A 26,100-nucleotide genomic window follows, 5' to 3' on the forward strand; every position below is an offset into this window, starting at 1 on the left:
ACTGTATATAGTATATTATTTTATTCTATTCTGTACAGCTGTGTACTGTATTTATTCTTATTGTATTCTAATTTTTGCGTCATAACTTTTGCACTGTCCACTTCCTGCTGTGACAAAACAAATTTCCCACGTGTGGGACTAATAAAGGTTATCTTATCTTATCTTATCTTATTACAGACCACAGAGAGTATAAAAGACAGACATAGCTTCTGGGCAAGACAATATATGTCACCGTGGAAAAGCCTTAAACGTGCATTGTATCAATCTATGACCACCAGATGGAGGTTGCAGCAAAACTTCTCGTCCTATACAAGTCTACGAGAAAACAGCTGTCTATCCTGGCCTCTGTAAACACTTTCCTCTTGACCTTAAGGGCTCAGTCACTCATTTTGGATTATAGTGAATAAAAAAATTAAGTCAATTTTGTAAATCTTGGTCATATCTGGCAGCAAACTGGAGGATTATCTGTGTTATGAAGCTGTGCATTCATTGGCTAATGAGAGCCACTCACTGGCTAATGGAGATCTACTGAGCATGCAGTTTCACAGTCTCTTCCCCTCCTCTTCACATCTACTGTTTGCTACCAAGAAGATGACTGCAGCTTCGAAGCTGGACTTCACAAACCGACAGGTGACAGTTGCGTCCATTTTTTATACTGTCAAGGTCACCATACAGTGGACAATAGTGAAATAATTTAAAGTTTAGTTCTATCAATTAAGGCTGCAGTAATTCATCGAGTAACTTGAATAATTTCATTATAGAAAGTCATCGGTGCAAATTTCTTTGCTTCGAAAGATCTGTTTAATCCACACCTCCATAGCACTCAGTTGTCACCATGTGAGCAGTTTAATGTGGAGCCAGAGTCCGTCTACACAAAAAGGATGAAGAGCAAAGAGGCGGAGCCTTTATTCAGGCAGGCACTGGTGTATTTTTAAAATGGAAACCTGTGAATAGTTCATTTTGAACAACTGTTATTTCTCATTAATAAGCCAAAAATACGTTTTTCTCCAATTACTCGAAAAATTGAAGAAATAATCGATTGAATACTCTATTACTGAAATAACTGATATCTGCAGCGCTACATTATATTATGCTCCATAGTATTATATCAATAATAACTGTCTCTACCTAACATATTTCACATATCCTAATAGCATGTTATTATGGGATGTTTACTGAGCAACTTTCAGTTTTTACATTTTATTTCTTAGAAGATTTTCAGTACACTTCAGGGCTACCATACCTTTAATACTTGGTGAATAGACCTTGATCAGGGGAATTCTCTGGAAACTTCAATATGAGTATGACTTTTCTTGCAGAAAATCCAAGGTAATTTTGCAACCAAGGCCAGTCTACCCATACAACTATGAAAAATGGAGCTCAGTGTTTATGGCAAACAGTCTAATATGGGGTCTTATCATCCCATATTTTATGTCCCTCTAGCCAAGTGCAATTCACAGGATGCTCATAGATACGACTTTTCAGCAAGTGCTTGGCAGGTGGCCGTGACCTCTTTGCAGAGAGTTCCCATGCCAGCCTCCCACCCCTCTTTCACCCAGGGATAAATTTTGTTGTGTCCTGACCCATGCTCATTAAAGCATGAAGATACACCTGTGATGTGCACAGGAAAATTGGCACTGAGAGAATGAAATAATTTCACCACCTGGCCAATTCAACATAAATAAGACTTAAGCAGTATGTTATAAAATTACTCACATGCATGTGATTTCTTTGTAATTAATCTGCATCTGATTTAAGGTTCCAAAACGCTCATTTATTTTCTGTTTGTGCATCTTACTTACCCCAGCTACACAACCAAACCCAGTTTGCACAGATGAAAAATAATATAGGGTGAAAGTTTATATTTGCATAAAAGTTAGTCCCGTTGTGACACCCACAGTATTTACAGTTTATTTACAGGATAATGAAGAATAGAAAATAGCAAAAAAAATCCAAATTCAGTGGGCTTGACTTGGTCAGATGCTGCATTTTATCACCTTTATAGAGAGATTGCTATAAATGATGAAGGAGGACTGTGAGAACATTATTTCTAAAGAAACACCACATGAGCCAAATCTATTTCTGCATCGTTTGAATTTGTAGTAAATCATAGTAAAAATCTGGGTTTTCTTAAGTGCAAGATAACGGTCCTAACCCGACCCTGCCACCTCCAAACAAACAGACCAAATTTTATGCTCTGAATAACAAAAATCATGTGAAACCTATCCACTAAAAGAAGAAAAGCAAATTATGCATTAAAAAAAAGACTCAGTCTTCCTATTAGGACTTTGATAAGAACTTGAATGTGGCAAATAATCAGAAACACTCTTTGTAGTGTTTATATTTTTGAATTGCTATGAAAAACAATTTATCCTTTTTTTATGAATGCTATTTTATCAGGGAAAAATTGCGTGAGGGATTAGGTTTGCTATGTATTAAATAGAGATGGCACGATACCACTTTTTTATGTCCGATACCGATACCGATATCATAAATTTGGATATCTGCCGATACCGATATGAATCCGATATAGTGTTTTTTAATCAACAAAACTGTTTTTTAAATATCTTGCTGCATTTTGTATAAGTTCATACTCAAGTTTAAAACAACAACTACACTAAAGCTATTCTGTTATACCTGTATGCAAAAAAAATGTTTCATAGTTCAGCAATACTGATCAATCTAATAAACTTAAACCTACACCATCCTCCCTATTCTGGTATTTTAAAGAGTACTTAGCATAAATATTAAGCAACCTAACTAATAGGGTTCCAACTCCCAGCAACAACAAAAATAAATAAATAAAAAATAGGGAACCACCCCTCACGCTCCACCTCATGATGCTTAATCGACGTAATCAACCTTAATTTGATGCAGTGTGAAAAAAATGCACAGAAATCAATTATTTTTCAAGAAATATTAAATAGATTCAACATCTTTCTTCAACAAAATTGCAGACTGCACAGATGGTACCTTCCCAAAGGAAAAAGTACTATAGCTTACTAGGGTATATATATTAGACTTAATAGTTACTATATACAGTAATGGACTTCTATTCATTTTGCATCAAATTAAAACTTTGGGTGTCAGATAATTATTTATTAAAAGCTTGACATTTTAAATGAGAATAAGAAAGAAAAGTATGTCTTTGTGCCCCCTTTTCCCTGTTAATGTCCTATCGGCCCCCCTGGCTAAACTTTGCTAGATCCGCCCCTGCACAGTTACCAGCTGTCAGCTACGTAGAAAAAGATCCTGGTGTAGAAAGTAATATTAAATACATTCTAACAACAGCTGATCAAGCTTAAACGTGCTGCTGTTGTTCAGCCGCTGGTTTCCTCTTTCTGGTGCAAAGTGGGCCAAAAGCAAACTAGAGACACGGACTCGCGACAGAAAAGCCGATCAGCTGATCGTTAAGCAGTTTCATGATTGAAGTAGCAGCAAGAAGAGGCAGTCGCTCCATATATCGTTTGTTAAGCTTAACGCAGGAATGCTTTACAAACATTCAGAGATGGACTTACACACTTGCTTTACTTCTCTCGGGATAACTTTGTCGGAGATGAAATGCCGGGTTGCTAGCGAAGCTCCAAATGCTATCCAGACCACCGACAGGTCCCGCATGCCACAGCCGCTCTATCACGTGATGCATACTGCTCCAACTGCTAACGTTCTGAGGTGAGTTACGGCGTATTGCAAGTTTTGTGAGGTGCTTTCGTGATATTTAATGGATCGGATTACATTTTTTATTTTTCTCCGATATCCGATCCAGTAATTTAGGTCAGTATCGGACCGATACCGATACGTAATATCGGATCGGTCCATCTCTAGTATTAAATGGGCATTTGTTTGTCTACTCAATTTATTATTTGTAGGAAAAGACAAATTAGGAAATGACAACATGTTAAAGAACATTCATTACTAATATTTTGTATGCACACACTTAAATCTTTATTAAATTGGTCAACATTAGTGTGAATGGTCAACAGTTTTGTCAAAACATTCAGAATTAACTGGAGTTGCTGTAAAGATCAGTCACAATACTACGATTATATATTGCTTTGCTTGAGTTGAGTGTTTCATTTAGAAGACAGACGGGTCCAAAACCTTCATAAAGAGAGACAATGATGGCAAAAAGTGACAAAGTGTAGCAAAGGGAAGTGATAACAGAGAAGGTACAACAGTCTTTTCTGGGAAAAGACAGAAGATAAATTTAGCAGGGGTACTGCATAAGCATGAGCAAAGGAAAGCAACGAGGAGAAATGAGGACTCCAAAAAAAAAAACCCCAAACATTCAAGAGTTACAGGAAGGCAATGAATAGGAATGAAGATCATTTTGAGAATACATAAGGAGAATATGATCACAGACAAATAAGGAGTAGGAAAGGGCTGGGTCTTATATCTCAATAAACTGTTAGGGGAAATCCAAAACTACACAAGCATACATATAAGATTACAAGAATAGATCAAAACTCTTCCTTATATGATGCAGGCAGAGTTCATGTCAAAAAATATGTACCCAAAATTTATAACACCTGATTAGTGGAGTCATGTCTAGGCAAAGTGTCAGGAGAGGTGTTGGCATCTGTGCTCAGAAAAACACATTTTTAAAAAGCCCGCAGAAAGAATAAGGGTAAGAAATAGAGTGAACTGATCTTGAAACTCCATGATACGCTGCGGATCCTCTTTGTGACCATTCTTTAAACTCGCCGCTGATCCTCTCCCATGTAATTAGACATCTTTGGGAATTCCCAACCTCTCCTCTTCTCCTTCCAGCAGCTTCCTGTAGGTTGCAATCTCTGCATCCAGCTTGAGCTTAATGTGCAGCAGTTCCTGGTAGTCTTGGAGATACTTGGTCATCTCCAGTTTGGTATCACAGAGCTGAGACTCCAACTGAGCGATGACGCTGTCTAGGTTCCCCACCTTATCCATGTGGGAGATCTCCATGTCCTCCAGCTGCTGCTCCAGGGCGGCATTGCGAGCCCTCAGACCATCAATCTGATTCTGAAGATCTGTCACCTGGTTGTGGAAGGTGGTGATCTCCTCTTTCATGGTTTTCATGTGTTCTTCATGTTTGCCAGCATGGTCCTTGAGATTGTCAAACTTGGTCTTGTACCACTTCTCTGCTTCTTGGACATTGCGAGCAGCAACAGCTTCTATCTCTGCACGCATGTTACGCAAATAAGCAGCCAGATCAGGGCGATCGCCATCCATCTCAGCACTAATTTTTGAGTCCTCAATCTGCTTCATGAGGTCAGCCACTTCTTCATCATGCAGCTTCTTGAGAAACTCTATTTCGGCCACCAGTTGTTCTATGCGCTTCTCCAGCTCAGCCTTCTGCAGCGTGGCATTGTCAACATCTTGACGAAACTCCTTCAGAATCATTTCTGCTTCTTCTTTAAGTGCCAGCTCCTCCTCCAGCTTAAGTCTCCAAACTTCTACTTCTTCTTCGATGTAGCCACGTTCAATATCAGCTGCTCCCTTCTCATTAGTCAGGACCTCAATTAGCTCTCGCACCTCTTTAAATTTGAGCTCGTATTCTTCTCCGATGCCCGTGGGGCCTCCCTTATAGCGGCTCTGCAGGGCAGTTAGCTCAGCTTGAAGAGAAGCATTTCTCTGTTCGAGTGCCTGAACTTTCTGAATGTATCCTGCGAACTTGACATTGAGTTCCTGCATTTCCTCTTTCTCATTGGCATGGTGCTGATGTATCTCTGTGCCCACCTCGATGGCAGTTCCATGATAACCCGAGCGTCCCCGGCTGTCATAAGAAGCTCCACGGCACCGGGAAGGTGACGGACTTTGAACTCTCGCTCTGCTGGCACTGCTAACTTGCAGACTTTTCTGGCTGTAAGATGCAGCTCTCATGTTGTGTAAGATACCGGCTTTGTTTTTCAATTTACAGAAGAGTGGCTGCTCTTTTGGCTTCTTGTGTAGCAAATATTGCGACTGACAGTCCCCTAGACTGTCTCTGAGTTTTTATGCAGTAATAAAGAATGTCTCAGACACCCTTGAAACTCACGCTACACTTTAACACATTTCAAAAGTGGATTATGACTGACTTTCGGAGAACTGTGGCTGCACACTCTTTATTAGCTAACGCTGTATTGTTAGTGGCCAGGCAGGTCACTCCCTGGCCTTTGCACCAGGATGTGAAATAGTGATGAGATCATATATGAATGCTCTTTTTAACTCATTATTCTCTTAGGACTCTAGTTGGGTGTGACAGACTTGAAGAGGCTATCCAGTGCGCTGGTAAATGACAATGTGCTTTGGCAGCAAGTTTTTCCAGAAGACTGCTCTGACACAGATTCCCTCAACTTCACATTTAGACAGTTTGAGTTAAGAATTAGTTAAAGGTAAAACATTTTATTGCAAGTATAGCTAAAGAGAATATATCTAAAGCATATTTCTAAAGAGGACTAACAACAGAAATTTGGCACATATCATGAAATCTTTTAGAAAGAGAAAGTCTATTAAGAAAAGACGCATTTCCAAGATACAAATGGAGGAAATCGAGAACAGTTGAGGAGTGTGAACTGATAAGGCAGAAAATGAAACACTGAATTAATCCAGCTATCAATAATGTTTAAATATTTATCATGTGTATCATATCAGCGGCTCCTATTGTGGGTAGAATACATGCAATGTTTGCTAACCTAATCTGCATGTAAATGCATGAAGTGTCACTCACTTTGACATACTGTCCCACAAAGTCAGTGACCTCTGAAGTGAAGCAGCCCGAGGCGTCCACAGGGCAGATAGGAGCCTGGTCCTTCTGGATGATGTTGTATTCAGTGCACACCCTATAATCATCCTACAGAGAGATCATATTACAGTTTAGAGATGGGTTTGTCTGGCATCTTTATTATCAATACAGTCTTCTGTATTAAACCTTTTCACGGCTGTTTTTCTTAGATTTATAGTATACATATTATTTATTATTTTACAAATACAATTTGCACTACCCTCTTGCACAATGTCAACTACAGTTTTTCACTGTATATATAAACTTTTGCATTGCCTAGTATAAGGCCCTTATGCAGTGCCTGCGGCACTTTTAAGTTAACTCTGTTGTTTATTTATTGTAGACTGTACTGTTTTTGTTATTTATCCTGCTGCTGTAACAAAATAATTTCCCTTGTGGGATCATCTAAAGTATCCATCTATCTATGCTTCCATCCATCCATCTAATCTCTCTCTGTGTGTCACAAATATCCACTTATAACAAAGTCACATGTAATGAAAATGTAAATGAAATAAATTAGAGTACACAATCTTAATGTTGATCATTTCATCTTAAGCTCACTTTACAATTCCATTACTGCATATAGGTGCAACCAAAAGTGAACCCAGTTTCGACAGTGTAAAGATATGTTATGACTCCATATTAAATTCCTTGTTGAGCTGGATACTTTTTTGCAGTGTTGAAACAAGCACTGCTGGTATGTGACAGCTATGCATGAAAGATCTGAGCACTGTCCGGCTGCAGATGTAATTTGTATTCAAACAGCCTGTCAAAACCCAAGACAGATGTGTCACATGGTCATTTCACATCTAGTCATACAATACAATTTGAAGAACATAAATTGACAGTTCTTTCCCTTTTACTGTACAACTTCAGAGCTAATGTGCTTGTTTTTGATATGGTATTATTAACTGAAGAAGATCTTTTTCATTTTTTTTGAAAATCAAAATTATTGTGACAACTAAGTAAATTAAAAAATTTAATGCAGATTTAAATGAGATGCTAACTACAAGGGTGTTGTTAACAGTTCAGAGATTGCTGTACAGAAAGCTAAGACAGTTGGTTGGTATTCCAAGCTGGCTATAGCCACTGGGGCACTTGTCTACCCTTGGCAAGGCCATCTAACCTATTAGCAATGACCCAATACATCTGATAGCACTACTGCATTGGACTCAATACACTGATACCATAGCACTCAAAACAAACACTCCTCGACAACAATATACCTCAACTTGAAATGAATTTGAAAATGTGTGTGCTCATTTCATCTCATCTTAAATGCATACATTTAATTAAAAGAATTTAAATTATCAGGCAAGAAACACAGCATCCTACATCAGATAAAAACACCCAATAAATCCACATAAGATGTTGACGCTCATAAGATAATTGTTTAAAATAGCATCCCAAGAATCTATGAAGTAACTCATCAGTTGAACCTTTAATTTTTCTGCTTTTTATGATTACTACAAACCAAGAGCAACACTTCTTTAACATTTAATTTTACTTTTTGCAGCTCCCCCTTATGTAATGAGCATTGCATGTTGTCACAGTTGCATGATTTTAGAAAAGATCCTACTTACAGCTCCAAAATAAGGTGCCTGGTGGACCACTCCTGTGCCCTCTTCCTCTTTGACATAGTTATCCGTCAAAACCTGGAAAGCTCCTTTCTCTGAACACTGAATTAAAAAAATGACAAGATATTAGATGAAGGGTGAGGACAGGGTGAGTAGTACAGCAACAATACAAACTCATGGATGCATTTAGATGTAAATAGAGGTGTCACTGTGCTGTGTTAATTAAAGACAGGCATACTGTTTAGTTTCTGAAAAACATTAGACATAACTGTGAAACAACCAGGAAGAAAAACTGTACTAACCTTTGCAAAGTACTGGAAAAGAGGCTTGTATTTTTTCCCTTTCAGTGTCTTACCAGGAAATCTAAAAAGCAAATAAAACACTTGAAACCTTCCTACAATAACTTTAATTCATAATTACTGCAGACACAAACCAGCAGAAACGCTGTACCATCACAGCTTCACAGGACAAAAGACGTTTCCTCATATTGATTCCACTTTTTAAATCCAGACACCAGTTTGTTTTTCCGCACCAAAATCTTTCTAAACAGTGTCCCTCCAACTGTTGAGCTCGCACAAAATAAATGAGAAGAAAGGAGCAGAACAACATGTTGATGGACTTATCTCAGTCACCTTGAGCTAGAACTGTGAGCAGTAGCTTTATGTAATGGTGTTTAAGCCTTAGAAGCAGCGGAGAGTAATTTGAGGACGTTCTTAGCCTTGAATTTCACCTCTCAGACTCACACCAAAAAATTCAGACAAATCATCTTTACGATACAATTTTTATAACTTATCTCACAGTAAAGGACAGACGTTAAATGTTTTTCTTTTTAAAAAGGGAGGTGATTTCACTTGGTAAGGACAGAAATTGCCTCAGGATCTTTGTGAGATCTCCATTTAAGGGCTGCATTCATATTGGCAGCTGAGACAGTCCTGATGCACCGTTTCTGTAATCATAGTTCAAATAAAGGCGTCTGTGTTTAAGGGTTTTGTCCTTGTGGAAGAAGAAGAGGAAGGACATTTTTTTTGTCTTGTTTACATCACCGGTTCAGTTATCTGATATACAGGATGAGAGGGGATAAATCATGCCTAGAAATTTGCTCCATCAGGTTTCAGTAAATTCTGTAGTCTTTATTCACTCACTTGTTTTCGTCATCTCACTACGCTTTATTTTTTTCTGCTATGTGCTTTCCCTGTGCTCCAGACTCATCCAGTGAGCTGAGAAATTGGAATTGTTCCCCTTTCTGCTGCAAAGAACAACACTTAGCTGGTAAAATACAACCTCTCCTAATCTGGCTGTTATAAATTTTAAAGTCATAACTCAACAAAAAACCTTTGACAAGAAACATTAAATACAAGTTTCTTACTCGTTGAAAAAGGCAGCAGCTGGGTTTCAAGTACAAAATGTTAACATTACATAAATAACTATAATTATATAATAACAACTATATTTCCAAAACAATCATGTATTGTTATCTAGACTTTCACTTCAACTTTTTCCAATTAAATTGAGACTAAAAACAAAAAATAAAAATCTAGAAATGGTTCAGTAACTACATAACACAACGCGGTTTGTTTCTCTTTATTGCTTTTCAGAAGCATTTGTCAGCTGAAACAGCTTTAATTTTGGAAAGCAAATTAAGGCAACTAACGTAAGTCATGACGCCAGCAATCAGGGCACAAATCTAGAAATGCTACTAACAAAAAGAAACAGCAGCTGCTGGCTCGTATTTTGTGTACCCTTTATTCACAGCTCTGGTTGCTAGCTGACTTCTTGTTAATAAAGTAGGACTGTATTGTACAGTATATTCACCTAAGGGAAATTACTTCCCCAGTAGCTCAGCAACAGACCGCTGCACTTTGGTGCCAACAGACTGAAGTGTGCACATTTTTAAAAATTTAATCCTTTGAACTTTTTATCTTTTTCTTCACTTATATAGCCTTTGTACTCACTTGTCAAGGATAGTGTACTCGCTCTCTGACTTAAACAGAGCCCCCAGTCTTGCCTCCATCATGATGTAGGTCTTGTGTGTGGTATTATCTAAGAGACAAAATAGAAAATCACGTTGGTTTTTAGGGGTTTTTTTGTAATTTTCTTGCTTTTTTCCCCCATCACACCTGTAGAGAGCATCAATCCAGATAAATCATTAACCAAAGACTCCTTTTACCAATAAATTTGCTACTGTTAAATGTAGGTGCACTTTAACCACAAACACTTTCAATGTCAGGCGATAGAACGATGTAGATTTGCAATGACTCAACAGTTATTCAGGCAGCTGACTGACAAATTTTTAGTTTGTCTACATCTGAAATGGATCACAAATGGTCATTCATTAAGCAAAGAACCTATAACAGCAAACTTCATATCTTTAGGCGTGCACTGCTGGTCAGCAACAAAGATTTCTGAGGATGTAACTAGTGCATTTTCTTCACGTGTAATAATACTATTAACATAAACATCTTTATTTTTTACTTAACAGTCATTTAGAGCATTGGGGATGTACTCCTATAACTTCGAATTAATACACACATAATAGACAATTACATTTTTTCACACTAGCTTATGGCAACAGACTTTTTACTTTCATTGCTCAGTCCTCTCAATAGTCCAGAACACAGCAGCTAGGTTGCTAACAAATTAGCCGATGGCCACACATCACCTCTGTTCTTGCTTTTTTTCATTAGCATCCAAAAGGAAAAAAGGAAATGCAGAAATGCACTTAAAAAATGTTTTTTAATTACATATAAAGCCCTACACGGCCAGACTCCTGTATGTTTAACGGACCTGTTGAGACCTTATTACAGCGATCTGCCTCACCAGTCACCAGCTCGGGGCCTTTTGACTGTTCCACACTGTGATCGCTTAATCTTAAACCTCTTAATCTTTAATTTTGGCTAAAATTCATAATAAATGTACATAAGTACGTATGTATAAACAGATATAAGAACTTACGCTTGACTGTGTGCAACAGCTAGTTATTTATTTTTTTCCATCATTACTCATTCCCTCCTTTTTTTTGTGATGAAAACGTGGCTGTTTTCAGCTCTTCATCACACCATCTTTGAACATTTAGCAAGTCCAGAGCAGACCCATAAATTAGATAAATAGAACTGGGGAAAAAAATAAATGAATAATAAAAAGATACGACAGTGAACCTGGTCCTCCAGTTGCTCAATCTCAAGTATAAATAGCTAAAAATGAAACCAGGTCCCTGTTGCATTTTCCCCTTTTTCCATATAGTTTTGAAATCTCGCAGTAGGTATAATAAAAGGGGAATGACAAGGCAGATTTCTATGATGTGATGCGTGGGGGGTATCCTGGTGATTTTTCAAAGTCTGTCATGTAAATAGCCACAGCAGCAGGATTTATCTTTATTGACCTGAATTTCAGGTGATGATAAATAGCAACTCATCCAACATGGCTCAGATCCATTCGTCTCATAGCTGTGCTGTATTCATGTCTGAAGGTCCATTTGTGAATAATAATAGTAACAGTGATGTAACATCTTGTTTCTGATAGGGTCCATTATCATCATCATAATAATAATGATAGCTGTCATACAGCCGTCACTGAGGGGGGAGAACTGAACCTTCTTCTACATACAGCCAAAAACAGATTGTAAGAAACATAAAAAGACGAGTCCCCAGTAACAGCAAAGATGACACTTGTGAAGAGGGCAAAAACCAAATGGCCTGAGACACTGAGACACAAAAAAGAGCGACAAGAGGGCAGCATCAATAAAAGATGTTTCTTCCCCTCAGTCGTGTGACAAATGACTGCACAGTTCAGACCTGCTGACAGCCCCCAACTCAAACAGCGACAAAAGCAGCGAGGGAAACAGGCAGACGTTAAAAGAGACGGACTGAGAAGGAATAAGCACAAGGAAGGACGAAAACAGGTGGATTTGAAAGCAAAGAAAGCGCTAAGAAAAGAGTAGGAAGAACTGGGATGAAGATCGAGTGAGTGAACAAGGAGAGATAAAAAAAGAGACTGAGCTGATACAAAAAAAAGACCACATTCATTGGTATTCCAAGGCGGTCTCCCATGCAGCACAGGCGGTGCAGTAATGATAACAGACTGTGCTTCAACACTGCCCCCTACAGTATCATCTGCACTACGCCAAAGTAAAAGGAATCTAGGTCATCCTTTTAAAAACCCACCAGTTTCTCTCATAGGGAACCAAAACCTACAGCAGGAGGGTAACAGAAAAACAGTAGCCACCTCTCTTGAGTATCGTTTTTTTATATTTGAACAAGGACAAGGCTTTTTTTGAGTGGCCTGATTTGAGATTCAGCCACATTTTCAGGTTTGAGCTACACAATGTCTCTCGCACACACGCACCCCTACCAGCTAAAGCCAAAAAACACATCTTGATACATTAAAATAGGAAAAACAAGTGTTAATGCCATAAATAAACAATAGCTGATTTTTTTTCCAGAGGTTATTAATTATACATTTGCATTTCCTGTTAACATGTTGCTGTAAAATGATTTATACAGTGGGGCAAAAAAGTATTTAGTCAGCCACCGATTGTGCAAGTTCCCCCACTTAAAATGATGACAGAGGTCAGTAATTTGCACCAGAGGTACACTTCAACTGTGAGAGACAGAATGTGAAAAAAAAAATCCATGAATTCACATGGTAGGATTTGTAAAGAATTCATTCGTAAATCAGGGTGGAAAATAAGTATTTGGTCACCTCAAACAAGGAAAATCTCTGGCTCTCACAGACCTGTAACGTCTTCTGTAAGAAGCTTTTCTGTCCCCCACTCGTTACCTGTATGAATGGCACCTGTTTGAGCCCATCATCTGTATAAAAGACACCTGTCCACAGCCTCAAACAGTTAGACTCCAAACTCATGGATTTTTTTTTTCACATTCTGTCTCTCACAGTTGAAGTGTACCTCTGGTGCAAATTACTGACCTCTGTCATCATTTTAGGTGGGGGAACTTGCACAATCGGTGGCTGACTAAATACTTTTTTGCCCCACTGTATATGGCTATATAAATATAATTAATTAACCCTCTAATTATTGCAAAAGTTTTGTATTTTTGCATTTAAAAAAATTGGGAAAAAATGCCTACTTTGTTTCATCAACTAGCTTTCATTGGTGTAGCTCTTTATACAACAGCCATGCAATTAATTAAAATGAATGGACTGAACAAAATAACAGCACCGCAAACTAAATCATGACAAACAAAAACAAACACTTTTTCTGAAACTTCCATTAACCCCTGTGACCTTCAAGAAAGCAGGATTTATTGTAAGAATGTTGAATTAGACTTCTGCATTAGTTTTTATTAAGAAACTGGAAAATGGGTTTGTGTACAGTATTGTTGTTCAGCAGAATAAAAACTGGATTAAGGTTGTTAAAAATGTGTCTTTTAACTAGTAAACAAAACATCTGTAATATATTAAATTGTAGTCTAGCTGTACTCTCTTTTTTTGCAGACTATAGAGAAAGTTTTCTGTTTAAAAGTTATTGCTTAAAATTGCAAAAATACTTTAATGCCTTTACTTTAATGCATGTTGGCCATTAGCACAAACACTCTTATGTAAGATTCTGTTGTTTAAACCTGAAAGGAGCAATTTAGGTGGGTGATTGTATTTTCACTTAAGGATAAATCCTGCATGATCATAACTGATGTTCATGCAAGTTACTGCCTGTGTGTTTTGTTTGAAGATAAAAACAAAGTTCCAGTCACACCAACACATTACGGGTCCATTATTTCCTACGGGTGCAATTTGCAAAGGCAGTGCTCCTCTTCAGCTAATTTGTTCTTGTTTGTTCTTTCTGAATTAAAAGAAAACAAACATCAGCTGATACTGTGGTCCAAAACACTAAAGCCACAAGGGAAACAAGATTTTCAGTCAGAAAAGTTTTGCCTCAGGCATCAGCATTTAAGCACTATCATTTAACAAAACTAGTTGTCCTGAGTGGTGCACTGCAAAGGAAGATTAATGGGTTAGAGTGGTATGTCGAGCCTGAAGCTAGAGTTTTCAGCAGCACAAAGGTGGCTGTTATTTGTTTTCTTTATTTAACCTGGCTAGATTACGAAACAACTTCACTAAACACAGCTGGCCTTAGCTGCCTTTAATCACCATGTTCCATGATTCTATCATGGCGATATGATAAGAGTGAGAGAAATTTTCAGCTGAAGGTTACATATGCTGAAATTGCTATGCCGTATACTGCTAATGTCACAAAATGAGACTGTGCAGTTAACAGTTCCATAAACTAAATGTGTCACAGTGCCACTGGAATTTATATGCATTCAGTAGATCAGTGTTTCCCAACCACTGTCCCGCAAGAAATGATCAGGTGTACCGTGGAAGATTATGTGGTTTCACCTGACTGGTACTCTAAGCGACCTGCGTGAGTAATGGGCAGAACAATTACATTCTCTTCCGCTAGAGGGCAGTACAACCTGTTGTTCCAATTAAATAGATTGCCAACTGCCAGTAAACAGAAGAGGACATGCTGCAAGTGAGATAACACTGAGCATAATAGCAATAAATAAATATTTGAAACGAAAAAGTAGTCAATCTGACCTGGGTCCTGGAGAAAATTTCAACCCAGATGAAGGCCCTAGCAAGAGTAGTGGTCAGAAGAAAGCAAAAAAAGGTATACTGGGGACAAACCGCTATGCCTGGTGCATGGAGAAAAATCATCAATATGCTTTTGGTGACATTTTTGTTTGCCGTGTGATTTCTCTAATGTGAAATATGTGCCGTGGCTCCCAAAGGTTGGGAAACACTACAGTAGACGATACAAAAAATGAATACATTTGTTCTTTAGACTCTTAATTCTCCTTAGCCAAGTCTGTTTTAGGCTAAATTGCTGATAAAGCAACTAACGTCTATTGGCATTCATCACAGGGAGAAATCACTCACTCCTCACATAAAACAGAATCATTTTTGAATGCACTTCCACTTATACTCAACTGTATCAATCATTAAGAGCACATATGTCATGTTATCAATAAATGATAATACTAAGTATGCATTAAGTGGTAAAATAAATATACTGATCTACCAATTTACAAGATTAACTATTTTCTGCTGCATTCCTCGTTTACATTTTTACAGTTACAGTGACCTGCTCCTCTTTACTGTAGCATTTAGTAATTGGCTGAGTTAAAAAAGTGTAAAACCACTGATTGTAAGGAACGAGGTGCATAACTGCAATGACTTGAAGAAACAGCAACCCTTGGGGGAGACCGTGGCTCAGGGGGTTGGGAAGCGTATCTGTAACCGGAAGGTCGCCGGTTCGATCCCCAGGCTCTCTGTCCTGGTCGTTGCGTCCTTGGGCAAGACACTTTACCCTACCGCCTACTGGTGTTGGCCAGAGGGGCTGATGGCGCGATATGGCAGCCTCGCTTCTGTCAGTCTGCCCCAGGGCAGCTGTGGCTACAACCGTAGCTTGCCTCCACCAGTGTGTGAATGTGAGAGTGAATGAATAGTGGTATTGTAAAGCGCTTTGGGTGCCTTGAAAAGCGCTATATAAATCCAATCCATTATTATTATTGTTGTAGCACAAGATGTGTGCTATGTTCTTTGCTCACCTTTGACCTTGACATAAAGTAATTCTGGGTTCACACACAGGGCCAGGTTGCTCGGCAGTGTCCATGGTGTGGTTGTCCAGGCAATCAAAGCAACATCCTCATTCTCAACCAGTGGGAAGTTGACAATCACCGAGGGGTCCTGAACATCCTGGAGACAAGCATTAAGCATAGAAACAAGGTCAACTTTGTTTTAAGAAGTACAGTACCTGCACTTACAATAGAGGCAACAATAGCCGTGTTACATTACACCAGCAAATATGTAAAGAGGTAATGTTCTGTGCCAACCTTGTAGTTCTGATTGGCCTCAAAGTTGGACAAGGGGGTGTTGCAGGCAGTGGAGAAAGGCATAACTTTGACACCTCGGTACACCAGACCCTTGTCATACAGCTGTTTAAAAACCCACCTGAGAGAAAGAAAACAAACATTTTAAAATAAAGAAGAAAACATCAACTCCACAAAACGCAACAAGTTTCAAAGATTCTGTGTCTAGTAAGTTAAATTGCAACAGTTTCACACATGAATACGTAAAATTGTTAGCTTTATCTCTCTGGTAACAGTTAAAAATCGTTCAGACTGATTTCCCACATAGCATTCATCAAATATGACAGAGCATTTATGAAAAGAGTCAGGTCATGGGCCAGTGGTGAGAAGAAATGAGAGAAGGTTAAGTTAAAGACCATTTTATATTCTCCCACAGGCTGTATTACTGACGAATTTCAAAACTTATTTTCCTGCTAAAGCCTTTAATTAATAACCAATATGAGTGCAAAGGGATGCTCATCCTCACTTCTCACAGGGAATCCATAGATATATTTTGCATCAAATGCATCATCTATTATCACCAGAGAGTGAATTCTGATGCAAGTATTACAATATATAACAGTGCACAAGCACTGCATACAAAGACATAAAGCTGGGACTTGCACTCTTCTACATTTATCTTAATATGCAATAAACTACGAAAGCTGTGCACAATGTTATGTGAACACAATGTTGTTTTGACTGTTCACAAACCTAAATGTGTAGAACAGAGCATATTTCCTGCCCTCAACATGGCTATTTAAATGTTACAGAGGAAGTCTTGACATTGAGCATCTGAAGGAAGAAAACAACTGACTAACACAAGCTAAACATGTTGCTTTTTTCACTTAATACAAGATATTTTGACTTGAAATAAGTGAAAAGAAATCTGCCAATGAAACAAGTGAAAATTATTTAGTTTTTCTCTAGTTACAAGATTCACTGTCTTGAAACAAGTTCATATAGCTTACTGGAATGTTGCTTTGTAGCTGATTTTGTCTTATTTTAAGTGTAATGAGATATTTTAACTAGAAATAAGACAAATATACTTGTTAAGATTTTGAGTGTACATGCAGAGGGCTCTATATCCATAAATAACTTTCATTTTCAATAGCGTGCAAATCTCTTGAGCCACACCTCATAGTGTTTGCATGCACTTTTGTCTTTAAACACAAAAGCTTAAAAGGTTTTGAATGAATTCTGATAAAACTTTGTAGGGGTGTAGAGTGGGGTAAAGTTACTTGTTAAATTATGTATTGTATCCACCAAGGTATTCAAGGTCAACTCAATAATTTGTTGGTTAAAAATTGACAAAAAGCCTTTTAGTTGTAGTTTCTTACACCTGCAAGTTGTCTGTTATTGTCAATGTTATGTTATGTCAAACTTAGAGGAGAACCAATTCTTTCAGATTCTTTGAGAAAGAGCAAATTTTAGATGAAAAATCGTGTATCTCAGCATGCTGTAAAGTTTTATGGAAAACCTGAGAGATGCATCTGTCCCTCTATCTGCTTTTCACTGAAGCTTCATCAGAAATGCTCTCAGTGGAAGGATAGCTGTCAAGAATCTACTCTTAAGGAAGGGAAACATAGAGAAAAGCCTGGGGTATGCCAAATTGCACAAGAACTGGACTGAAAATCAGTGACAGCAGGTCTGACTGAGTGAAGAATCCAAACTGGAGATTTCTCCTCATCAATATGTATGGAGGAGGTCAGGAGACAGATACAACAGTGAGTGTCTACAGTGATTTGTAAGACACGTGGAGGTTCTGCCATGGTTTGGGGTTGCATTTCAGCCAGTGGCATTGAAGAGCTTGTCGAAATTGATTGAACTATGAAGGCTGCAAAGTACTGTCACACCACCATGCAATACCACCAGTAAAGCATGTGATTGGCAACAGCTTCATTTTCATTCATTACAATGATCCCAAACATACTGCCCACGTAGTAAAAGCATAGATGGATAGAAAAAAAATCTGAACATAGAATGGAAAAACAAAATATTTTGAGTGTTCAACTGGAGTAGAAAAGCACTATAATAAGTATCCATTTACCATATCAGACAACATTACTGAATTGGTGTGGGATCACACTGACATAGAACACAACAGGCAATTGTTTAAATTCTACAACATAATGGTCAAGTCTCACTGAATGTATTTTGGGATTTTGCAGAAGCTGGTGCAACCAGATCAGTCTGATTACTTCGGTTGGCTAAAACAAACAACTGCACTGTCACAAAGCATGCAGAGAAAAAGAAACCAAAAACTCAAGAGTACAGCATATACAGTGGGGCAAAAAAGTATTTAGTCAGCCACCGATTGTGCAAGTTCCCCCACTTAAAATGATGACAGAGGTCAGTAATTTGCACCAGATGTACACTTCAACTGTGAGAGACAGAATGTGAAAAAAAAATCCATGAATCCACATGGTAGGATTTGTAAAGAATTTATTCGTAAATCAGGGTGGAAAATAAGTATTTGGTCACCTCAAACATGGAAAATCTCTGGCTCTCACAGACCTGTAACGTCTTCTGTAAGAAGCTTTTCTGTCCCCCACTCGTTACCTGTATGAATGGCACCTGTTTGAACTCATCATCTGTATAAAAGACACCTGTCCACAGCCTCAAACAGTCAGACTCCAAACTCCGCCATGGCCAAGACCAAAGAGCTTTCGAAGGACACCAGGAAAAGTATTGTAGACCTGCACCAGACTGGGAAGAGTGAATCTACAATAGGCAAGCAGCTTGGTGTGAAAAAATCAACTGTGGGAGCAATCATCAGAAAATGGAAGACATACAAGACCACTGATAATCTCCCTCGATCTGGGGCTCCACGCAAGATCTCATCCCGTGGGGTCAAAATGATCATGAGAACGGTGAGCAAAGATCCCAGAACCACTCGGGGGGACCTGGTGAATGACCTGCAGAGAGCTGGGACCAAAGTAACAAAGGTCACCATCAGTAACACACTACAACGGCAGGGAATCAAATCCCGCAGTGCCAGACGTGTTCCGCTGCTGAAGCCAGTGCATGTCCAGGCCCGTCTGAAGTTTGCCAGAGAGCACATGGATGATACGGCAGAGGATTGGGAGAATGTCATGTGGTCAGATGAAACCAAAGTAGAACTTTTTGGTATAAACTCAACTCGTCGTGTTTGGAGGACGAAGAATACTGAGTTGCATCCCAAGAACACCATACCTACTGTGAAGCATGGGGGTGGAAACATCATGCTATGGGGCTGTTTTTCTGCCAAGGGGACAGGACGACTGATCTGTGTTAAGGACAGAATGAATGGGGCCATGTATCGTGAGATTTTGAGCCAAAACCTCCTTCCATCAGTGAGAACTTTGAAGATGAAACGAGGCTGGGTCTTCCAACATGACAATGATCCAAAACACACCGCCCGGGCAACAAAGGAGTGGCTCCGTAAGAAGCATTTGAAAGTCCTGGAGTGGCCTAGCCAGTCTCCAGACCTCAACCCCATAGAAAATCTGTGGCGGGAGTTGAAAGTCCGTGTTGCTCGGCGACAGCCTCAAAACATCACTGCTCTCGAGAAGATCTGCATGGAGGAATGGGCCAAAATACCAGCTACTGTGTGTGCAAACCTGGTAAAGACCTATAGTAAACATTTGACCTCTGTTATTGCCAACAAAGGTTATGTTACAAAGTATTGAGTTGTATTTTTGTTATTGACCAAATACTTATTTTCCACCCTGATTTACGAATAAATTCTTTACAAATCCTACCATGTGGATTCATGGATTTTTTTTTCACATTCTGTCTCTCACAGTTGAAGTGTACCTCTGGTGCAAATTACTGACCTCTGTCATCATTTTAAGTGGGGGAACTTGCACAATCGGTGGCTGACTAAATACTTTTTTGCCCCACTGTATTTGCAACTTAATGCCCGAATAGTCAGGACCTAACATGAAGTAATGGTTTGTGTGTCTGACACACATCATGCGTGTTGGTCTTATTTAATGACAAAGCACCCCCTCTCAGGATAAATCCTGCGTTCTGCCTGAGCTGTCAGATTTAGCCAGATAACAGCTACCCAAAACCTCAGAGACCCTACTTAGTCCCCATGAATATACAGATTCTCTTTCAGGTGCATTTCATTGATTTGCACTGCTCTTGGTAGATTCTGCTGCTCATTGTTGAAATAAACTGGCTGCATTTGTGTTCAGAAATTTGCACATTGCCAATCCAAAAGCACCCTTCCATAGCCCCACACCATGTTTTTGCAATTGCTGCAGTCAAAACAAGTCTTTATAAAAACGTGCATTTTTTCCCCTTTTTACATACATACCAGACAGTCTCCATGAACCATGGGTAAAGGGTCTTGTAGTCATTTTGGAAGTCAATCCATCGTCCCATTCGCTTTACTGAAGCCTAGATACAATTACAAACGCACGTGAAAATGAAAAGAACAAATTACCATGGTAAATATATGCAGGGCGATTTGTTATAGATTTTTATGATATGAATTTAGAGGTAGGGCTGGGCGATATGACCCAAAATTCATATCTCGATATTTTTTAGCTGGATGGCGATATAAGATATACATCTCGATATTTTTTTTAAGCCATAAAGTAAGAACAAAAAGAGTTCTTAGTCAAAGCTGTGTCCCAGATGTCACACAGGCACTTTTATTAACATACAGCACAGATGTACATGAAAAATTACTCAAAATTAAATTATGAGCATTCATTAAATAATAATGCTCCATAAATAAAAGAAAACAAGGTTGTTTTTGTGCTAAACAAAGAGCTCACAATTGTGCAGTCAAAATGTAAACTAAAAGACGCTGAGCGTAATAACAAAGACAGACAGATTTTACAGCTGCTCTGTTCCCAAGTTTTACTGTGTGACTGACAGCCTGGAGTTTGAAATCCGCTTCATAACCACGTCTCTTACAGGTGCCATTTATGGTCCTTATACACACACAATACGGTAATATTACGTTGATGCACAGTACGTATCACTCCGCGAAGCTCCTCGGTAGCCGTAATGCGCCGACAATCTATCAAGCGGTGCAGCTCCGTAGCTTACCAAAGTCGTACTCAAACATTTTTGACAGATTGCTGAACGCCGTGTACCACATAAAATCGGTTCGCGGCCACCAAGCACAACCAGAATTCATACATAAGGCGCGCTATCAACTTTTGAGAGAATGAAAGGATTTTAGGGTTAGCGCTGTTAGCTCGTTAGCGCGGTTAGCTCGTTAGCATGTTTAGCTCGTTAGCACGTTGACGCCGTCCAGCCCCACGCATGGGGCGATGCGCAGTAACTCGTTAACGGAGATTTGCCGTGTCCGTCTTGTCGCTGCCTGCACGTGAAGCGATGGGGTAGGAGGGGGAATTGTCTTCAGTGAAGGCGAGGCGGAGTAACGTTGCGTAGAGACAAAAGTGGACGAAAGAGAGGCAAACTTGCGGCTCCACAACTATAATTATAACGTAACATAGACTATATCGATATAAAGGATATTGTCACATCTTATATCTCGTATAAAAATATATCGATATGTTTTAAAAACTCGATATATCGCCCAGCTCTATTTAGAGGTAACACATATTTACAACTACTTTAGAAGGTCACTCGTTATGCAGGCTTACAAATGGCAAGGAATTCACCACAACATTCAACATGAACCTAGCCCAACTATTTAGTGTAAACTGTGTTTTGCTCTTAGTCAGATACACTGGACTCACCTCCCACTCGTTGGAGTATCTCATTACAATGCTTCGGCATTGCTTGTTGTACTCAGCAATGCCCATTTTGGCCACATCTTCTGGTCCTTTGATCCCCAAAGTCTTATCAATCTCATACTCCTACATAAAACACACAGGATTTGACAAATACTAAATATTAACAGACCACATTGTAACATTGAATTGAAACATTAAAAAGACAGCTATGGCAAATTCTTACCACAGGTAGGCCATGACAGTCCCATCCAAAGCGCCGGTCCACATAGAAGCCACTCTGGTGGTAAAAGCGAGTAACAATGTCCTTGATGGTACCAGCTAAGATGTGACCATAGTGGGGTAGACCAGTAGCAAAGGGAGGTCCATCGTAGAAGGTGTACCTGGTTTGAGAGATAGGTAGCAAATGCAAATCTTGAATACTTCTATGTGGAACAGCATTTTTGTTAACTGGTAAAACAAACTCGCAACATGCTATACATTTATTTATACAGCACACAGCAAATAAATCTATCAATACTTAAAAGAAAAACAAATCATTTAAGACCAATAAAAATAATCAAATGAAAAGGCACAAAGTTTTAATATTTAGAGAATAATAAATCATAAAATAATAAGAGAGACACATTAGGGAGAATGACACTGTAAGTCAGAATCTGAGAAAGCTATTAAAAAGAGGTATGATTTCAGCTGGTATTTAAATACTATTAGTAGGTAGATGACCCAATTCCAGAGTTTTGGACTTGGGCTGTATGAGACAATCTCCGGTCAGGAATATGAGACAATAAGGAATTTGCAATTACTAAAATCTGCTTATCGCTGGAGTGAGCAATGTGGGACACAGGATATCTGAGTGAGATATCTAAGTGAACGACATGGGTCATAACCTGGATCATTTTCTTACAATCACTTATATATGAGTAATAATATTTTCACAAAAAGCCAGTGTAACGATTTAAAAACAGGCAAAATATGATCATCCTTCCAGGTACCAGTCAGGAGTCTAGGAGCTGCACTTTGACACACCAGTAATAACAACTGTGATATTAGTGTTTTTACTCAATTCAATATATAATGAATTACAGTAATCCAGTCTCCATGTAATTAAAGCATAAATAACCTTCTCACAGTTGCTGATGAAAATAAATGTTTTAACTTTAGTTAAGAGTGTAGATTGAGAAAAGCTTCCTGATTTGATCTGCAAGTCAAATTTAAAGAATGAATATGAAAATAACACAGATATGATCCTAAGCTATGAAAGAATAATGGAAAGTGTAACACTTTACTTTCACTTTGACTTTCATTACACTTTTTTTGAGAGCCAAGTTTTAACCTGAGGTAAACAACAGGTTATTTTCTTAACCACTTATCCAGTCAAGGTCAACGAGGGGCTGGAGCTGACTCCAAAAACAAACAAACAAACAAAAAAAACAAACAAACATACAGATACAAGAAGAATATGCAAATTTCTAACAGAAAAGGCCCAGCTGATAATCAGGTTTGAATCTAGAACATCATAGCTGTGACGCAATGATAACACAGTATTTGTGCTTTCTGATATTATACTACCATACACCATACACACTTTTCATAGCTACCTTGTTTTTTCCAATGGACCTCACATGACTCAGACACTGGTAAGAAATAAAACTGGACAATCAGGAAATACAACTATTTTCTCTGGCTGTTACCAGCTGCCAGAACGCTTAAAACCAATCCTTATAAAACACCCAGCATTAAAGCGATACAACAAAATTATGTCTGCTCAAATACAGATTGTTAGCAGCTATAAGTCATATATTGACTATACTATGACTATTACATTTAAAAGAACTGTTCGTAAGTGTTTTACAATAAGTTATAATAAATGGTGGATTTTTAGACGTTTATACTGGAGATTGTCCGAACCAACACATTCCAAGCAAAAAGCTAACTTAATCTAAACACACTTCAACCAAATTTCAGTATTATCTTAGGTTATTCACAGCTTGTGTGTAAATATGTTTTGTTCGTTAGGAAATGGGAGCACCTAGAGAAAACCCATACAGATACAAGAAGAACATGGAAATTTGCAACTGGACTTACCTGGGTCTGTTCTTGGACTGTTTGAGGCATTCCTGGAAGCAGTCCTTTTCATTCCAAAAGTTTATAATCTTCTCCTCTTCAGAGGGAAAGTTAATGTTTTCAGGAACCCGCTCCACCATTGCATCTGTGAGGACAAACAAAACTCAAATGTTACACTCACAGAACAGGAATTATAGTTTGTACTTCCTGCCAAGATCATCACATGCACAATTTTTTTAATGCATTAACAAACTAGAACTATAAAGGATCACCTATTAAAATATCCCTAGTTATGCCTATTTTATAAAAGTGAATAATTAAATCTCACTTTCAAGGTAAAAACTTTTAGACTCCACTACGCAAAAGTTTCTGATCAAATAACTAAACAGAGCCAACGCCTAACGAAACTACCTGTAAGCATATTTTCTAAATGAATGCCTTTCACGCTCCTCTGATAAAGGTTCTTAACTAAAAATAAAACTAAAATCTAAAGCTGCATGCGAAAAAAAAAAGTTAACAAAAATAATAACACAAAACTACAGTAGTTTTAGTATTTGTTAGATTAGTAAAAAAAAGAAAATAATAATAATAATAATCACAATTTGCCTGATGAGTCATGTTTATTGAGACTTTGGAGGTATGCAACACTGTGAGTTAACTTCTCTCACAGACTTCTGTATTTTATTGTAACCCTGTACTGACTTCCCTAACTAAAAGGACTAAAACCGAGCACATTTTCAAACAATAAACTGAAACTGGCAAAACCAATTTGTAAACTAAATGCAAAACCTAAAAAATTATAATAACTCTGACTCTCATTCTTTGATGTGCCAAAAACCTGTCAGAGCTCAATACTTTCTTAGCAAAACATGCTGTCCCTTTTTTTAGGAATCATGTTTAACCCTGAAGTCAAACCTAGATATATGTTATTTCTACCTCCGACATATAATCACTCTAAATTTGACCAAAGTGATAATTAAATCTGATAAATCAATTTTCCACAGCAGTCAGTTCGCATCCGAGAAATGACGCCTCCTTGTTGTTAGCTGGAAGGTTAAGCTAGTAAGTCGGCGCTTGAGTTAGTTAGCTTGTAGCTGAAGGAAACGCAAAGTTTATTAAAAATTACGTTCAGTCGCTCACTCACACTGACAGCCGTACAGCGCAGTGTTGCTGCGACCAAACCTTCATATTAAGGCCATTACTAAGTTTGAATGCAGGTACTCACATGCTGTCCGAACCCGGCTGACAAGACACGAGAAATGATGCAAGCTGGAGTCAGAGCGTGAGCGGAAGTGACGACTAATGGACGGCAAACAACGTTGTTGCATGAAAATAAAAATAAAACGCTAAATTACATAGACAAGAACAACAAAACAAAAACAAAACTCCACAAAAACATCTCCTAATCTTATCTTCAAATTCAGTGATTTGTTTTTTAAATAACGAAATTCGTGTTTTTAAAAAACACTATTAATCTACTTGTTTTACTAACTAACTTTTACTACGACTAAATTATATTTTGTTCCCACTTTGGTTCTTTCTTTTTATATTTTATTCTGTTCATTACTATGACTATATGCCATCTACTAAAGGTTTAAAAATCGACCACAAGTTTTAAACTTTTTTTTTCCAATTAAAAAAACTTAAACATTTTGACTACCCTATATTTTCAGTAAACTTACTTCCTAAGATACAAACACTATACACTATATGTTCAGCCTCTATGCATTTTTTTTTATGGGGGGGGGGGGGGTATTTGCTCTAGTTGACTCCACCTCTACAGGTTTTTTTGTGGAATAACAATTCTCTGCCATGGATAGGGCACAAAAGATGTGAAAATGCTATAAGTCATCAGATCTCAGCCCCACTGTATGGGCGGTTTGGGTCTAATATGAAAGAAAAAGAAAGAAAGAAGGAGAAAGTGTACTTTATTGATCCCCGTGGGGAAATTCCTCTCTGCATTTAACCCATTCACTCAGTGAAGCAGTGGGCAGCCATATGTTAAAGACTGACAACATCATCAAAACACGAAATGAGTAAATATCATTGTCAAGACAGGTGAAGCTTTTCTGGCAGCAAGGAGGTCCATCACTTCACTTCCTGGTGTTGAATTGCTTTAGTTATTACCAATGTGATAACACCTGTGCAATGAT

The 26,100-nt window shown here is 38.3% G+C and overlaps 2 protein-coding genes across 2 annotated transcripts in view; both read right to left on the reverse strand.

Annotated features, from left to right (window-relative positions):
- Positions 1-25,274, reverse strand: part of iars1 (isoleucyl-tRNA synthetase 1) — a 67,549-nt gene extending 42,275 nt beyond the window's left edge. Inside the window, exons 1-11 of the mRNA XM_082533171.1 lie at positions 25,173-25,274; positions 23,969-24,092; positions 22,110-22,266; positions 21,890-22,009; positions 20,488-20,570; positions 16,167-16,284; positions 15,882-16,029; positions 10,269-10,356; positions 8,619-8,679; positions 8,323-8,418; positions 6,686-6,808 (exon numbers count right to left, since the gene is read on the reverse strand). Coding sequence (XP_082389297.1) covers positions 6,686-6,808; positions 8,323-8,418; positions 8,619-8,679; positions 10,269-10,356; positions 15,882-16,029; positions 16,167-16,284; positions 20,488-20,570; positions 21,890-22,009; positions 22,110-22,266; positions 23,969-24,087 — 1,113 coding nt within the window. The 5' untranslated portion in view covers positions 24,088-24,092; positions 25,173-25,274. The remainder of the gene's footprint in view (positions 1-6,685; positions 6,809-8,322; positions 8,419-8,618; positions 8,680-10,268; positions 10,357-15,881; positions 16,030-16,166; positions 16,285-20,487; positions 20,571-21,889; positions 22,010-22,109; positions 22,267-23,968; positions 24,093-25,172) is intronic.
- LOC309706549 (vimentin) lies at positions 3,831-6,669 on the reverse strand. Its single transcript, XM_082533191.1, has one exon. It carries the CDS (start codon positions 5,857-5,859, stop codon positions 4,726-4,728), a length of 1,134 nt encoding a protein of 377 aa, XP_082389317.1. The 5' UTR covers positions 5,860-6,669; the 3' UTR covers positions 3,831-4,725.
- Positions 25,275-26,100: the final 826 nt, after the last annotated feature.

The sequence above is a fragment of the Aulonocara stuartgranti genome, assembly GCF_965226115.1.
Source record: "Aulonocara stuartgranti genome assembly, chromosome: 5".
NCBI lineage: Eukaryota > Metazoa > Chordata > Actinopteri > Cichliformes > Cichlidae > Aulonocara > Aulonocara stuartgranti.

What these genes read in the sequence shown, in the direction of transcription:
- LOC309706549 (XM_082533191.1), bottom strand. Translation starts at nt 5,859, where the DNA reads ATGAGAGCTGCATCTTACAGCCAGAAAAGTCTGCAAGTTAGCAGTGCC.